This window comes from Haliotis asinina, chromosome 9 (genome assembly GCF_037392515.1).
Source record: "Haliotis asinina isolate JCU_RB_2024 chromosome 9, JCU_Hal_asi_v2, whole genome shotgun sequence".
NCBI classification, from domain to species: Eukaryota; Metazoa; Mollusca; class Gastropoda; order Lepetellida; family Haliotidae; genus Haliotis; species Haliotis asinina.
Window position 1 is genome coordinate 52,706,570 of NC_090288.1, and position 15,981 is coordinate 52,722,550.

General features: G+C 41.2%; 2 protein-coding genes across 2 annotated transcripts in view; both read left to right on the forward strand.

Moving 5' to 3' along the window:
• The window catches only part of LOC137297079 (fibulin-1-like), a 565,492-nt gene that overhangs the window by 171,693 nt on the left and 377,818 nt on the right, over positions 1-15,981 (forward strand). The window lies entirely within an intron of this gene.
• On the forward strand, positions 3-13,224 carry LOC137296017 (ultra-long-chain fatty acid omega-hydroxylase-like). The gene is made up of 11 exons (XM_067827645.1): positions 3-243; positions 1,979-2,126; positions 2,424-2,605; positions 5,511-5,635; positions 7,575-7,637; positions 8,018-8,141; positions 8,760-8,889; positions 10,206-10,335; positions 10,993-11,271; positions 12,359-12,424; positions 12,597-13,224. The coding sequence occupies exons 1-11, from the start codon at positions 55-57 to the stop codon at positions 12,697-12,699; spliced, it is 1,539 nt and encodes a 512-aa protein (XP_067683746.1). The 5' UTR covers positions 3-54; the 3' UTR covers positions 12,700-13,224.

The window sequence follows — 15,981 nt, forward strand, 5'->3', positions numbered from 1 at the left end:
CACGGTGCCCCGTCTGTTATTGCGTTCAGAGGCTCACAAACAGAGGCGAGGAAGATGGACCTTCTGCAAGTAGCATCTCGTTTCAATAGTAAATCTGTTGTCAAGACTGTAGGAACATCTGTTCTCCTGTACGTTACGTACCGAGTGATCAAGTTCCTGGTCTGGTATCGGCGTCTCTACAGTTTCTTCAACAACTGTCAAGGGGTCAAAGACTTCTCTTGGAGGACCGGCAACCTACATTTGGTGAGTCAGTTTGTCTCGTCCTTGTCTGTCGGTGCTTTGTAACACCAGTCATCTAAGACTGTATTCTATCAAGTGTTACTATTTTTACCCGTATTCCTTGTTACAGTTGCTCTCTCTGCGTCGCCGATTGTTGTAAATAACTTTGCCATAGTGTTGTGTAATTGTACTGAAGTATTTGTCATAAAAGAGGAATGAATTCAATGAATTCACAGGGGATTTAATAAATTGAATCCGAAACCTCTGTAGCGTTACCTGCTTCTCTTAATCAACTATCATAATAGTCACGATAGGAGTGAGTTAATACTGTCACATCGGCAATATTGCAGCCATATCGTGACGAGATCAACTTAATTAATCGAGATAGGACAAAATGAAGTTTTCCTCATATGTCTTTTTTCATGAATGATATGTAGGATTAATGATTATAAAATCATTCATGACAGTAAATATGTAGAGAGTATCAGTTGTGAGTAATATATACAATTATACAGTACATGGGAATATACATCATAAAGGTTTCATAGAGCCAATACCAGTTAAACATCATTATGTTACCCAGCTGTCTACATTGTTCCAGCTGAGACAGGAGGACAATTGATTCTCAGCTAATGAAACTATCAGCAGGCATTAAATTACATTTGTGACGTCATTCCATTGTTTGCTCCATTACTTTTCAGGATTGGAGCGACGTGTTCCAGTTTCAGATTAAAAACTTCAGTTTGTCATTTTGACATTTAATTTTGATATCAGAAGTATTCCCAGTGCTTTACATGTAATTTAAGTTGGGTAATATCCTCGTAAATCTCCATTCCTTAAAAATAATATGCCTCGGCGCCATGCTTGCCACAAAAAGCGAATATGCTTGTCGTAAGAGGCGACTAACGGGATCGAGTGGTCACGTTCGCTTACTTGGTTGACAGCTGTCATACAGCTGGAATATTATTGAGCGCGGCGTAACACTAAACTCACTCACTCACTCACTCACTCACTCCTACGATGATACCTCTGGATCAACCCCAACGCATTTCCTCCTGGGAAGATTGGCATTAGACTTGGTTTTCAGCAACAAACGCTTGTCCTTCGAGTCGACTAACGGGATTGGGTGAGTGAGTGAGTTTAGTTCTACACCGCACTTGACAATATCCCAGCTGTATAACGGCGGACTGTAAATGCGGCATCGCGTTTTCAGACACACTGATGCTGACACGTGTCATCATATCCTAATTTCCTAGATAGATATGCGTTATTGATTGTGGCATAAGTTTCAGAAGCAAACATACACCGAGTTCCATATCCGCACGAAACACAGAAACATAAAACTTAAGGCACGATAATATGTCATTGATAAAGTAGGGGATATTCCATTTTGTGAGCGTACCAATAGACAATGCCAATGCATATGGTGCAAATTTTATATACATCCATACAGATGAAACATTGGATTGAAAATATTGAAATAAAGGATTGAAATAAATTGTCACATTGTTCCTAAATTTCTCTTCATCTGTTTCCCCTTTATTTTCATGTATCATGTGCATTATATCAGTCCTGTAAAACCAACATCCCCTGCTTTTTGTAATGGTATAGGTTTGAGGTTTCACTTTGCACTGAAACCGATATCGTTACTCGTCTTATTCACAAAGGCAGTGTATGTGTTTCAGTTACCTGGGCTGTTTGAGAAGCAGGTGTTAGTCGTCTTCTCCTCAGCTTCACAAAGGCAGCGTATGTGTTTCAGTTACCTAGGCTGTTTGAGAAGCGTATGTCAGTCGAGCGGGAATGGATGAAGAGGTACCCAAAATACTTCCGAGTGTGGATGGGGCCATTCAATCCACTGATCAGGGTCTACCATCCAGACACTATTAGAGCCATTATCAAGTCCACAGGTGACCAGAAAATTTCTCATTCGTGTGTGTTTTAAAATACATTCCGTCGATATCAGAATTTGCCAGCTGATTTTACTGGTCGTGTTCTTGCTCAGTGCTATGTAGATGAACATATTGCTTAGTCAGTTTTAGAATCAGTGCCAGAGTTTCTTGCACCTCCACAAAATTCCCATTTGTTGTAAACGAGTAATTATAGCTGTGATTCGTTCACAAAATCTTCAAAATAAAAATAAATTTAATTATCACAGAAACAAATTTAAAGAATCTTCACCCTCTTTAATGCAATTTTTGCTGTAGAACCTAAGGCAAAGGGATTTGGGGGACCGTATTCAGCGTTACTGCCCTGGCTTGGGGAGGGTCTCTTGGTTGCCGGGGGACAACGCTGGTACCGATCTCGTCGCCTCCTTACTCCCGCCTTTCACTTCGACATCCTCAAACCCTACGTCGACGTCTCCAACAACGCCATTGACACCATGCTGGTTAGTTGAGACACGTATACATTCCTTCGAAGACATCCCAATTATCAAATATTGTGAGGTGGAATTCAGATCATAATAAAATGAATGCTGTAGAATTTAGAATAGGCTTTAGCTTTTTAGCTCCTCGTTTTAACGTCAGTCGTCTGAGGCATAATTACGCCCCTTGGACGCCCCAGGATCCTGGTTCGAAAGCCGGTTTATGTCCATAGGTATATTTTCCTTGCCAACATCATCACTTTCACGTGTCACTAAAGTGGTCCGGGTTAGAACATTGATCTTCAGTAACCCACGCTTGTCGTAAGAGGCTACTAACGGGATCGGTGGTCATGCTCGCTGAGTCGGTTGGCACATGTCATAGTTTCCCGACTGAGCAGATCGATGCTCATGTTGTTGTTCACTTGGTCGTCTGGGCCATATCCGATTATTTACAGACCTCCGCCATGTAGCTGGAGTATTGCTAAATGCGGCATGAAAATTAAACTCAGTGATTTACTCGGTAAACGCCTTCCTACCACTCTCTGACACGCGGTGGACTGGACCATGGTTTAAAAAGCGGCTTTGAACCAAGTTCCCTGACCTCGTTCCTCCAAGGCCAGCAGCTTTATACACAACCGAGGGTATAGTGTAACTACGGCGATTTTTCATCTACACTCTTGAACAGAAGCAGGAAAGGCAAAGCTAAACCACTTTAGAAACCTGACACCTGATTGGTAGAAGGTGTAGTCAGATCTCTATATGGAGGAGAATTGCATGAGGCCTGAGAGTAAAAATCAATGATACTGGCACTGCGAAGTGCACCATATATCGAATGAAATCAGAATACAGGATGAATAGAATACAGGTAAATAGATAAAACCATATAAATGATTTCATGTCTTTGTATTGTTATGAATCATGACAAAGCTATTTCTATCAATCACTGAAGTCTGGATTTTATTGCAAGAACGCTTCTGTTAATGCCCTGTTCATTTCGCTGACAATAAGAACACATCAGTGTACTTTTCAATAGAAAGTTAAATATCAGATTACAAATTGACTAGACATGCATATTCATAACCTGGTGTCATTGAGACTCGTGGTTATGTGGTAACACGATTCTCTGCTTATAAGATAATAAGTTAAATTTTGTTGATCAAAATTTTAATTTGGCCTTATAATACATGGATATTATGTATTTTCATCGTCAATAAGCGTGTCTCGCGTTTACAAAGAACTGCTTACTCCAGTTCCCTAGACATGTATTGAAAATCAACTGGATTTATTTGCCTGTGTATATTATGTGCTATCCAGAATGAGGTAGTGGTTATGTTTTTGTGCGTGGTTTGATAACTGATGGCAGATAGCAATCCTGATCAGTACACTCTTCTGGTGTGAATTAGGTTAGATTAGGTGATTACGTTTAGAAAATGACTGGCAAACGAAAGTTACCATTGCTCAGGTTTTTGTAGGTAACTTATACACTGATATATGTCGCCCCAAAGTAGCAGTTTGACACCTGTAGTGAACTTCACGTACACGTCTTGAATGAAATGTCGAAGTTGTCAGTTAAGTAAACCATTCATTTTGGCCACTGTCAGAGTTTCACGTACACTAAGGGTATAAAAGTTATTGTGCGGACAGGCTACACATGCAGTTTGAAAAGGTCACTACAGAAATGACACGACTATCAGCTGTTGAACGTCAGAGGGCCATAGGTATGCTCCAGATGGGGTCGACACACACCAACGTTGACAGAACCTTCGGCTGCACCCCTGTAGCCATCTCTAGACTGCTGCAACGTTACAGGCAGACGGGCCAGACACAGGGCAGGCCAATATATAGGAAACTGCGAGAAAACCGGCATTTGAGAAAGTTAATCCGAGAAACTGTTTCTTGACGGTTATGTCTCCAGCAGCGAATCCCCTTGATCTCCGTGTCAGTCGATACGCCGTAGCTAGACGTCTTCAAGCAGGAGGTATCAGGGCCTACAGACGCCTGAAAGGCCTGGTGTTGACCCCTGAACACAGAGATCGCAGACTGTTTTTGGCCCGAGTTGTTCGTCGTTGGCAGGAAAAAACATGAATGTTCTACAGTGGCCAGCACGTTTTCTTGACATGTCCCCGATCAAGCAGATGCGTGCGGAAACAGTTAGACAAATGCGTGCGGAAACACCCTAACCCATCACAGGATAAATCGCACCTTGCACAAGCCCTCCAGGACGAATGAAGTCGCATAACACGTGAACGTCTGACGTTTTCAAGGTGCCAAAGTGATAGTATTGAACATTTATTTTGTGTAACTCAGTACCTTCTTATCATCTATGGCGCCACGTGTTTATAAAGTATGGGTACGATGTTTAGCTCAGATTGAGTAAAGATCTTATTAACATCACTGCATTATGTTTGTGTGCTTAGATAGTATGGGTAAGTGATATTGATGTCATAAAAACCTTGTGTACTATCTTTTGCCGGTCAGTTTATGTTCTTGACATAACCAGTGTTCAAGGTTTGATTTATTGAATACATGTATACAGTGAAGACGCACAAAACGATACCACTATTTTTGCCACTATTTATTTGCCTTCATAGTCGTAATGGTGCTATAGTATGTTAGTGAGTGAGTTTGAATTAGCAGTATAGACCAGCAACAGGGACTTCACACACTATACCTGTGAGTGTTTTCGACCTCTGATCTTGGGCGTGGCGAGCGACTGCTTTACTGACAGGACTACCCCAGCGCCACGATGATGTCAAAAGAAACGAGTCTAATAAGACTTTTCATCTTGACGACGTTTTTATCAGGCCTGTGGAAGGGGTTAGCCTAATGGTTTAGTCGTTTGACGCTGAAGTGCCTGGTTCGATTCCCCATGTGGTTACCTTGTATGTGAGGTGGTGTGAGCATTTACATATCAGCATTTGGTTAACAGAAAAAGATTGACAAGCACGTGGAGGAAGGCACCAGCTTCGAGTTGTTCAACATGGCCGGCCTGTGTACATTTGACATCCTGCTGAGATGCGCCATGTCAGTTGAGGAAAACATACAGCAACAGGGGTGAGTAGAGGATATGTGATCGATAGAAAGAAGGTTGAGTACTAGGTCTTTTGACTGCTATAACATCTGTCTGTCTGGGGAATTCGACAAATCACAACAGTGGGGAATTTGACTGATCACAAAATAAATAAATACGGGGAGGGTGAGTGAGTGAGTTAAGCTTTACGCTGCACTCAGCAATATTCCAGCTATATCGCGGTCCAGCTATCTGTGCTCTGGGATCCCGTTAGGCGCCTCTATGATAAGCATAGGTTACGGAAGGCCAATATTCTCACATGGACGTCACGAGTCAGTAAGTACAAGGGAGTATACGGACTGCAATGTGTCGTCAGTACGGTCAATGTGACAAAATCACAGCATGAGTAAGCATGTTAAATTTGACTGACCGCAACAGGTGTAATTTCGGGTAGTGTGTTAGGAGAAAAATATATAAGAAGAAATCCCCTCTGAACCAGCAAAATCTAACACAGACAAGTCTGAGATATTTAATAACATATCGAGCAAACAATGAGCAATTTAGAATGAATCACAATACAGATTTCTTGAACAAATATAAAATAATAACTCACCAGAATCTTTGTATTAGAGAGGAAAGAGAAATACCAAGTGAAGCTTGTTTATAAAGTCAGTAGTCAGTCAAACTGTGTCAAACGTTAGTGGTGTAGATGATGCTGACAAACAGGCGTTGGTAGGCAGAGGCAGTCAGATCTAGTAATTCCGAGTGTAACACTGTAAGTCCGTGTTTTAACACATCAGCCAGCCTTTATATATGTCCTGGCAGTGTCGGGAACATTCGAGCAAAATGCGACTGTCGCCATTCAGTTAGAACCTTCTCTAACAGGAAGCAAACAATAGACTGCCAAGTGCAGGTAACTCTGGAGCGCAATCTAAAAAGGCCTGCCGTTAAAAATACTATTGCCGTGATTGCCACTACTCAAACTCAAAACTCTAAACATTGTGACACAATGATAACTATCATTTCATCAAAGATAATACAAATTACAGAAAATACACCCTCGTAACAAGTGTTACGGATCACAACAGTAGTAAGTACGAGGAACTCGATAGAAATCAGCATGAGTAAGTATGGGGAACAAGATTGAGTAAGTTCGGGGCATTCGACAGACATCAATATGAGTTAGTATAGGGAACTGGGCAGGCATCAATATGAGTAAATACGGGGAATTCGACAGACATCAACTCGAGTACGTATAGGGAACTGGACAGACAACGACATGAGTATGTATGGGGAATTCGACATACGTCAACATGAGTACGTACGGGGAATTTGACAGCCATCAACATGAGTTAGTACAGGGAACACGACAGAGCGAAAAGAATAAATGTTGAGGCATACTGCAACATGAACTTATTGGGGAAATTGACAAACACAATATTGAAGTCACTAGTGTGAAGGCCTCCCAACTCTCTGTTGGTACCTATCTTAACTCGGTTGCTCATTGTGGTTCCTGGCGCCATCACTGATTTTAGTCACATATTTACACTCATCATGTAGGCCTATTCAGCTAAACAGAAATGTTCACTCTGACATGATAGAGTTTCTTGCTAAACGTACAATATTGTTAAGAATGTGGAAATTCTGGTGTGTATTTCAACATGTGTTTCTATTGAAATGATTACCGAATTTACACCATAAAATGGTTTTCTGGAAGCCGCGTTCGCTAAGTGGGTGCCTGACTCCAAGGGTCCACACGTCATCTTATTCCAGTTGTGCAGGTCGATGCGCATGTTGTTAATCACTGACAGACTCGATATTTACAGACTGCCGCCATATTGCTGCAATACTGCGGCGTAAAACTAAACTCAGCCACTTACTTTCTCACTCACCGTATAATAACTTTCAGTGCTTGTCGAATACGTATAATTTGAAAAATAAATCGTTACATAGTTGCATTTAACAACATCATGCGTGTTTCAGCCTCACTCACCCATATGTGAATGCAGTGAATGACCTGCTCTTCCTGGTTGTTGATCGAACCATGTAAGTATCCGGGTAATTTAAGTCGAACCATGTAAGTTCACGGTACATTTAAGTATAGACAGAAACTATTAGGGGCGGTGGGTTCGCCTGGTGGTTAAAGCGTCCGTTCGTCTCGTCGTAGCCCCGAACACACCTATATGTAACCATTGTGCTTATATTCAAGTCATGTGGTCTTTATGGTTTCACTGTTAGAGAGGGTGTGGGCATGGTTTTACGCCAGTTATAGCAATATTCCAGCAATATCACGGCGGGGAGCACCAGGAACGGTACCCATGTGGGCCACTGAACCTGGATCTTCAGATAACACCTTAACCTCTTGGCCCATCCACTAACCCAAAAACTTAGAATTGGTGCGACAGTGATAAAAGCTTCTGTTTCAGGAAACCATGGCACTTCTTTGACTTTATCTTTTACAACTCGCCCCAGGGGAAGAAGTTTAAGAAACAGTGTGACTTTGTACATCGCTGGGCGGAAGACATCATCGAGAAGAGACGACAGACCTTGGTCAGTCAAAACCAAAACACAATTTGGATGATATATTTCACAATAATACCCAGAGACAGAATATGTCCTCCTTAACAATGTACTGCATGTGACCTAGTTCTGTGTTAAATACTTGATGCATCATTGTCTTTGCTTAACACCTCATCGTACGATGTAAATACGATTGTCGTGTGTTTAACATCGTACGTTGTAAACACCATTATCCCTTATTGCAAACTGCACTATGTACACTTCATATTATGGTTCAGTGTTTCGCACTGCACTAAGTATATAACATTGCGCAGTGTGTACAACACTGTAGGGCGGTGGGGTAGTGTTGTGGTTAAAGCGTTCACTCTTTACGGCGAAAGCCCAGTTTCGATTCCCCAATGGGTACAATGTGTGAAGCACATTTCTGGTGTCCCCTGCCGTGGTGTTGCTGGAATATTGCTAAAAGTGGCGTAAAACTATACTTGCTCACTTTCACGTTTCACATTCCACTATGAATACAACATTGCCAGAATGTTTAAGGGTTTACTATGCAACACTGTCCCATGTATCATCTATACGGCATTTTCTTAGATCATTTCAGTGCTATCTATACAACGGTATCCTGTATTAAACACTTTGTATAATCAGGAGAGGGATGGACCCCCCGAGACCCGCTACCTCGACTTCCTAGACGTCCTGCTCAGTGCCAGAGATGGTGATGGCAAGGGCCTCACCCCGCTAGAGATCAGGAATGAAGTCGACACGTTTCTGTTTGAAGGTACGGTCACTCATGTCTCTCTTTATCGCATTGTATATAAACTTTTTGAAATATCCTAAATAGTCGCACAGGGTACCAATTCACATGCATACACGCACACGCACACGTACGAAATCGTATTTGGTTTCATTGAATTCTACTAAAGCAGCCAAGAACTACCTTGATCCCCAAATCCGCACAGTTGCATAAAAAATACCAGTCTTGTGAGAGCTCGGGACGTGAGACCACCGTGGAGAGACAGACGCCATTTTCTGTAAAGTACATTAATCAACATCAGAGCTAGAATGACGTGATTTCCGTTATTCTCGGTATATGCAAGACATTGTATTGCCCTTAAGAGTAGGGACACAAGACGTTGTGTGTTACAGTAATAACATATTGCTCTGAGGATGCTGTCCTTTCCGATACATGTTTTAATATGATTTCCAAACTTAATCCCATCTTTTTATTGCACATCCCCTTTAAGCCACTGGTGAAAGCAAGCGTTGCAAGCAATAACCTCATCTGGCAACAAGCAGTGTCATTCTCCATATTGCCGAACAGCTGATGTGATGACCACGCATGAAGAGTAACTGTCCGCTAGGTTGAACGCTGTAGTCTGTAGTTTTCAGTTGTATAGTTGTCACCCATTTGAGGGACATGAGTTCGAACTCATTAATTACAAGGCACCTATTTGTTTAGAGTGAACTCGAGTTCTAGTTATTAATTAGAGTGAACACGAATGATATTACCTAAACTGAGTGACCCTGTATTTGAAGAATGTAGACGTGGTTCCCTCATTGCAAAAAGAGGGACTTTAAGTTCATCCCAAATGCTAGAGGAGGCAGGTACTTAATCAATCTAGATTACAAATGGACCATCGCGCATCCGTGAATTGGTATCTAGAACATGAACATCGTTCTGGAAACTTTTCATCAAAACTGAAACTTACCGTTCTTTCCCCACTGATAATTTTCAATTTGTGTATTTTTATTTTTTTAATAACAGTAAAAATGCACTCTAATGTCATAAGAAACTTTATGTTATTGCTTATTTTAGAAATGAAAAGGGAATAGTTTCAGACTGAATTGCTTTTATTTGGGATCTTTCCGTCACAAGAAAGGAGAAGCATCAACGATGCATTTGGAAAAGAAGCCGGATATTTTACTCTAAAACTGAAAAGTAAGATCGGAATTTATTTATAAATCAGTTTGTCCAAATGTACAAGAACTCATCTGTACACATACAAGGAATCATATGAATGATGTTTTCGTATATGGAGAACATGGTCCGTACGTTAAAGTATCTGTTTTGGCCTTTGTTTTTGTGTATTAAAGGTCACGACACAACGGCTAGTGGAATATCATGGATGCTGTTCACCATGGCCTCCAAACCGGAGTTCCAGACCAGGATCCAGGAGGAAGTGGACACACTATTGGACGGAAGAGAGTCCAGTCACATTACATGGTAGGACACATTGTACATCACATAAACTGGTAGGGCACATTAGCAGGTGGTGCACATCACCTGGTAGGGCACATTATCTCGTAAGACACATGATAAGGTAGGACACATCAGCCGGAAGGGCACATCGCCTAGTAGAGCACATTATCTGGTAGGGCACATCACCAAGTGGAGCACATTATCTGGTAGGTCACATCACCTCTTAGGGCACATCAACTGGTGGAGGACATTACCTAGTAGAACCCGTCACCTAATAGGGCACATTACCTGGTAGAGCACATCACCTGATAGGGCACATCATCTGGTAAAGGGCAGCACATGGTAGGGTACATCACCTCAATAGGGCGTATAACCCAGTAGGGTACATCATCTGGTAGGGGACATCACATGGCAGAGCACATCACCTGCTTAACATGGCAGTGCACATCAAATGCTAAGGCGCATCACCTGGTAGAACACATCAGTGAAATGCCATTTTGACTGGTGCTCCAACTAACAGTTTCGTGGCTGTTTGAGCAGAACACATAGGTGTTCCCAGTTTGTTAGCACCCCTTATGAATGTCAGTAGAGAAATAGCCTGTATATGTCGTATTATTATAGGTTATGATAGTGACGATTCCATGGTAAATTAAGTGTAAAATAAATCTGCATATATTACAGGGATGACATCCCTAAGATGGAATATCTGACACGATGTCTGAAAGAAGGAATGAGGTTCCATTCGCCTGTCCCGTTCGTCAGTCGGAAACTGGAAAATCCCATGGACATCGACGGGAAGGTTTTTCCAGTAGGAACATTCATTTCACTGGGGATATGGAATGTTCATCACAACCCGGAAGTGTGGGAGAACCCGGAAGTGTATGATCCTGATCGGTTTCTACCCGAGAACATCCAGAAGAAGGACCACTACGCATATATCCCCTTCTCCGCTGGCCCGAGGTAATACTAAACCATTAGTTGGTATTTACGATAACATAGACTGAGCATGACGTGAAGCTGATTTTAGTAATATTCCAGCAATATCACAGCGGCGGACACCAGAAATGGGCTTGAACAATGTACTCATGTGGCGAATCGCACCCTGGTCTCAAACGTGAAGAGAGAACGTTTTAACCACTAGGCTATCTCAAACTCCCCTAAGATTATATACTGACTTATCTGTTGGCATTTTCGTGTGCATGAATAATGGTCAAGGCTGTAGAAACAAGAGAAAGCATTATGCATGTACAGTATAATGAGGGTATTTTCCTGACCGCTGTCCTTTCACCAGTCATATCAGCCCGAGACTACCACATCAGCTATCATAACATTCCTATCTTATTCTACATCTGTAAACATTGAAACCGCCAAAAAAAACCCCGATAACAGCAGCCAAAACATCGGCTCCAAATCAGAACCCCATTTCTTGGTGGAGAGCAACACGAGGGGACGACATTACTCCAAAGTGAAAAAAGGTCTCCAATGTTTTCGTGCATTTCAGTGACAGTTTAGTAGCCGAGTAATACGGCTGGTATGGATCTTCGACCCTGGGGTCAGCTGATATGGCTGATATACATTTTTGGCCCGTATGATCTGTATCGATAGATGTCTACAGCCAGTATTATATGTGCAAAATGGTCCATGTTATTGATAGGTATATGATAAATACAATTATTGCTAGCCCTTTGAAGATACTACAGTATGTGTACGGCTGTATTATACTAGTGTAAAACCGCTATACGTCATAAACGTTTACGATTATGACGTCACAGTGCTCATACTTCTGCCATTGTGATGTTAAGCGGCCTCCACACGGCAAGTTTGATAACAAGTGTTGTGATTTTAATTTTAAAAGTTGTCGACTTCGCGTTTTCCCATGTCCAACACATATTGTCAACGTTTGTTTTTGAACAGCACGGGTTTCACAACACTTCACACGACGAGTTAGGCAACACCGATCTTTAACTTCCGATAAACAATGTAAAATTAAAAAAAAATTAGCAGTATATGGGAATGTGAGATTGTTCATAATGACTTGTCTTTTCAGAAACTGTATCGGACAACATTTTGCCATGAACGAGGAAAAGATCATGCTTGCAAGAATACTTCACAGGTATTTGAGAAGAATGTTCTTTCTCTATATAAATCTTCTTAAATTAAGAGAGTTGTCTTCGGAAATTGTGATAAAAGGAGGTTATTTTAGTAAGTTTGGTTAAGTTTGGTGAACAAATTTATTTACATGTTTCTCCTCATTACCCATAAAACGTTACTATTGGATATTTCAGATACACGCTACATGCAGATTTAAGCCACAAAGTGGAACGAAGCAATGCCGGAGTGATGAAGACAACTGAGGGATTATGGGTGTTTGCTAAACACAGACAGTGAGCATTTCAGTACGAAGAGGACACGTTAATTCGAAATAACATCCAATTTATCCCAGAACACACATTCCCTTATGCTTAACGGGAAAATGCCAGTGAAAAACAAGAATGACAAACTGAAAACCAAATCACCAGGTATCCAGTCTATTTCCCTGATCATGTGATCATAGACATGGATTATGATTGAATGTCCCATTATGGATTATCATTCACTTGTTTTATATATTAATTGTATTATCACAGTGTTTTAATCCCCAAGTATTGTTGTAAAATAATAACTATACCAAGAGGACAGAGGACAAGATCAGACTGCAGAGGCAGCAAAATGATCGATTTAGCCCTGTATAGAGTAGGACTGAGATGTTTTCTTACCTACCGGGGATACGACAGGTAGGCTATGTCGACAGCACTCCCCGCACAAATGCCTTGGAGACTGATTTTGTGCAGTTTTCTTCTCTCTCTATCTGATATTGTCATTTGCCACAATATTACTGCCGCATGAAATCCATCGATGGCTGGATGAAATATATACAAAGTCAATATGTTTGTTTACATCATATCGTCAATATTGCAGCCATATCGTGACGAGAACAATTTTATTTATATCAATATATATATATATATATATATATATATATATATATATATATATATATATATATTGATTACGTAAAAACCTGTTATCGAAGGACACTAAAAACACTACAATACCATAGATATGAACGTAAAGCTAGCATATTAAATCATTGTAATTAAAGAAGACAACACATCATAAAACACAGGCTACATATCACCATCAACTGAAGGTAGATCTGATCAGAGGATCATATCGAGGTAGTACTCACATTGTTAATACAATTTGTGTGTTCTATGTGTTTTTTGCTGGACAAGCTTACGCTATCAAATGCCATTTAAAGCAACCTTGTCCTTGTTACAATGAAGGATTTAAATAAAGTCACCAATAGAGGATGAATTAAAATACTTCAGAAGTTCCATGTAAGCTGAAGTAGATTCAATTAAAGTTCAGCTAAACGAGGTGCACGCCAAATTTAATCAGTTGGACAATGCTATCAATATTATTGAACAGAACTGAACAACAGCAGGAAATTGTTTACAGTGACATTGATGCCAGCTTGTATATCTTAAATCAGGCAGCACATACAGAGAGGGAGAAGAAACTCCTCGAAATGTCGCTGAACGTATGCCTCGCATCGTCACGTGACCGGTTTAGACAATATGGCGGCAGCTTAGCATAATGTTAATAATTTAAGATTGTGCCCGGTTTATTTTCAACAGCTGATTAAGTCTGATTCAGTTCGCTGAGTGATGTAACACCTGAAATCCTACATGTAGAAGACAGGTTAACTATTTTGTCACTTCAGTTTAAGTCAAATAATTGGTATTAGTGTCCGTATTAGGACAGTAGATTTGTAGTAAAGTTTCAAGTCGGTATGTTATAGCTCACTGGCTTCTATTATCGATTCACTGCAAAGATAGACTAAATTGTGCCGATAAAAACTTCTTTCACACATTCGTCTTATTTTTAGAAGGAAGACATAACTTTTGTTGAAAGATATTCGCAGGTAATAGTGACAGTTTCATGACTTAAAAAAATTGTTAGTGTGTACGCTGAGGTGCCATCATATTGGCTACACTGGTTACGTAACGACCCGAGACATAAGTTCAGCGGCTTTTCCAGGAGTTTTTTCTCCCCCACCCCAACCCTACATAGGCTCCCTGGTACAAATGGTTAAAAATGGTGAGTGCAAGTACATTGATGGACATACTATCATGCTAACACGTTCATTGAACATGTATCAGTCATAGCTTCCCATGTAGACAATTTCATAAATGTTTTAGACGTGTTCACATGCACCGTTTACCCCCTGGGGTAAGATACCCCCAGGGGCGAATTTGCCTCCTGGAGGCAAATTTCGTCATGTAAACGGTACATAAAGGGGGTAAATATTTACCCCTGAGGGGGTATTGGGGCAAAGTTTGCCCCAAGTCATGAGGTAGGGCAAATCTGTTTACCCCCGTGGGCATATTTACCCCCGGGGACAAACGTGTCATGTAAACGCTTTGTATATATTTTTACAGGGAGTAAATGATAAAAATGTAACACCCCTGCACAGAAAATGGACTCTTTTTTCGTGGAAATCTAATTTTATGCAATCGGTTGCATCATTACCAACAGTCTTGTTCACTTTGAAGAAGTGAAAATGCCACCAAAGAAGAAGTGTTCGCGAGGTAATTCGTGATGCGATGATAGCACAAAGTGCCTTCTAAGTATCTGGGGTGATTTGAAAGCACGATCCCATCTGGATAGTCCTTCGGAAACAGACAATGCTGTATACACAAAAATCAGCAATGCTTTACATGACATGGGCTATGAGAAAACCAGATCTCAGTGTAAGGAAAGGATGAAAACTCTCAAAAAGTCGTACAGACAATACCGAGATGCATTGAAGAAAAGTGGGCAATCACGCAGAACGTGTAAATTCTTCAAGGAAATGAATGAAATACTGGAGATGAGGCCAGCCACATCTCCTGGAAAGGTGATCCAGAGTCTTGAGCCACCAATATCAGATGCAGAAAACTCTGAAGCTGCTGCTGCTGATCTTGCTGAAGAGGAGATGAAGGATGTCGTACCTCTGCTTGAGGGTGAGGATTTGGATACAGATGTCTCACAAACCGAAAACAAAGATGGTGCATCATATGCTAAACCACAAGCAAAAGAAAAGGCAATAATCGAAACTGAAGCATCAAAGCAGAAGGGAAAACAACAGAAAAAGCCGCTTTCAAGCTTCTTTGGAGAGTGTAATGGACAGATTCAGTAAGTCAAATGAAAGTATTGAAGCAAGTCAAATTGAATTAGAAAAGAAGAGGATTGAACTAGAAATGAAGAAAATACACAACGAGGCTCACAGGAGAGAGTTTGAACTGAAGAAACTGGACAGAGAGGAGAAACAGCGAACAGCAGACAGAGACCACCAAGTGCGAATGCTCCAGCTGATCATGAGCAGCAGACCAGTTTCCTCTGCAGGCAGCTATGCTTCCGGGTCAAGGTTCAGTCTACCCAGTGCCATCTTACAGTCAGGGTTTTGATGACTACAAGCAGCCTGTACCCAGCACAAGCACTGCAACTCAACCAGGCGTCTCAGATTACTCAGAGGTAGAAATACCCCCCATCCAATGTCCCAGGAGAAGCCCTGGCGGTGTTACCCACAACACTGATGGAAGCAGTTTTCATACCCTGTGATACACGTGCTCACTGACTGATTTA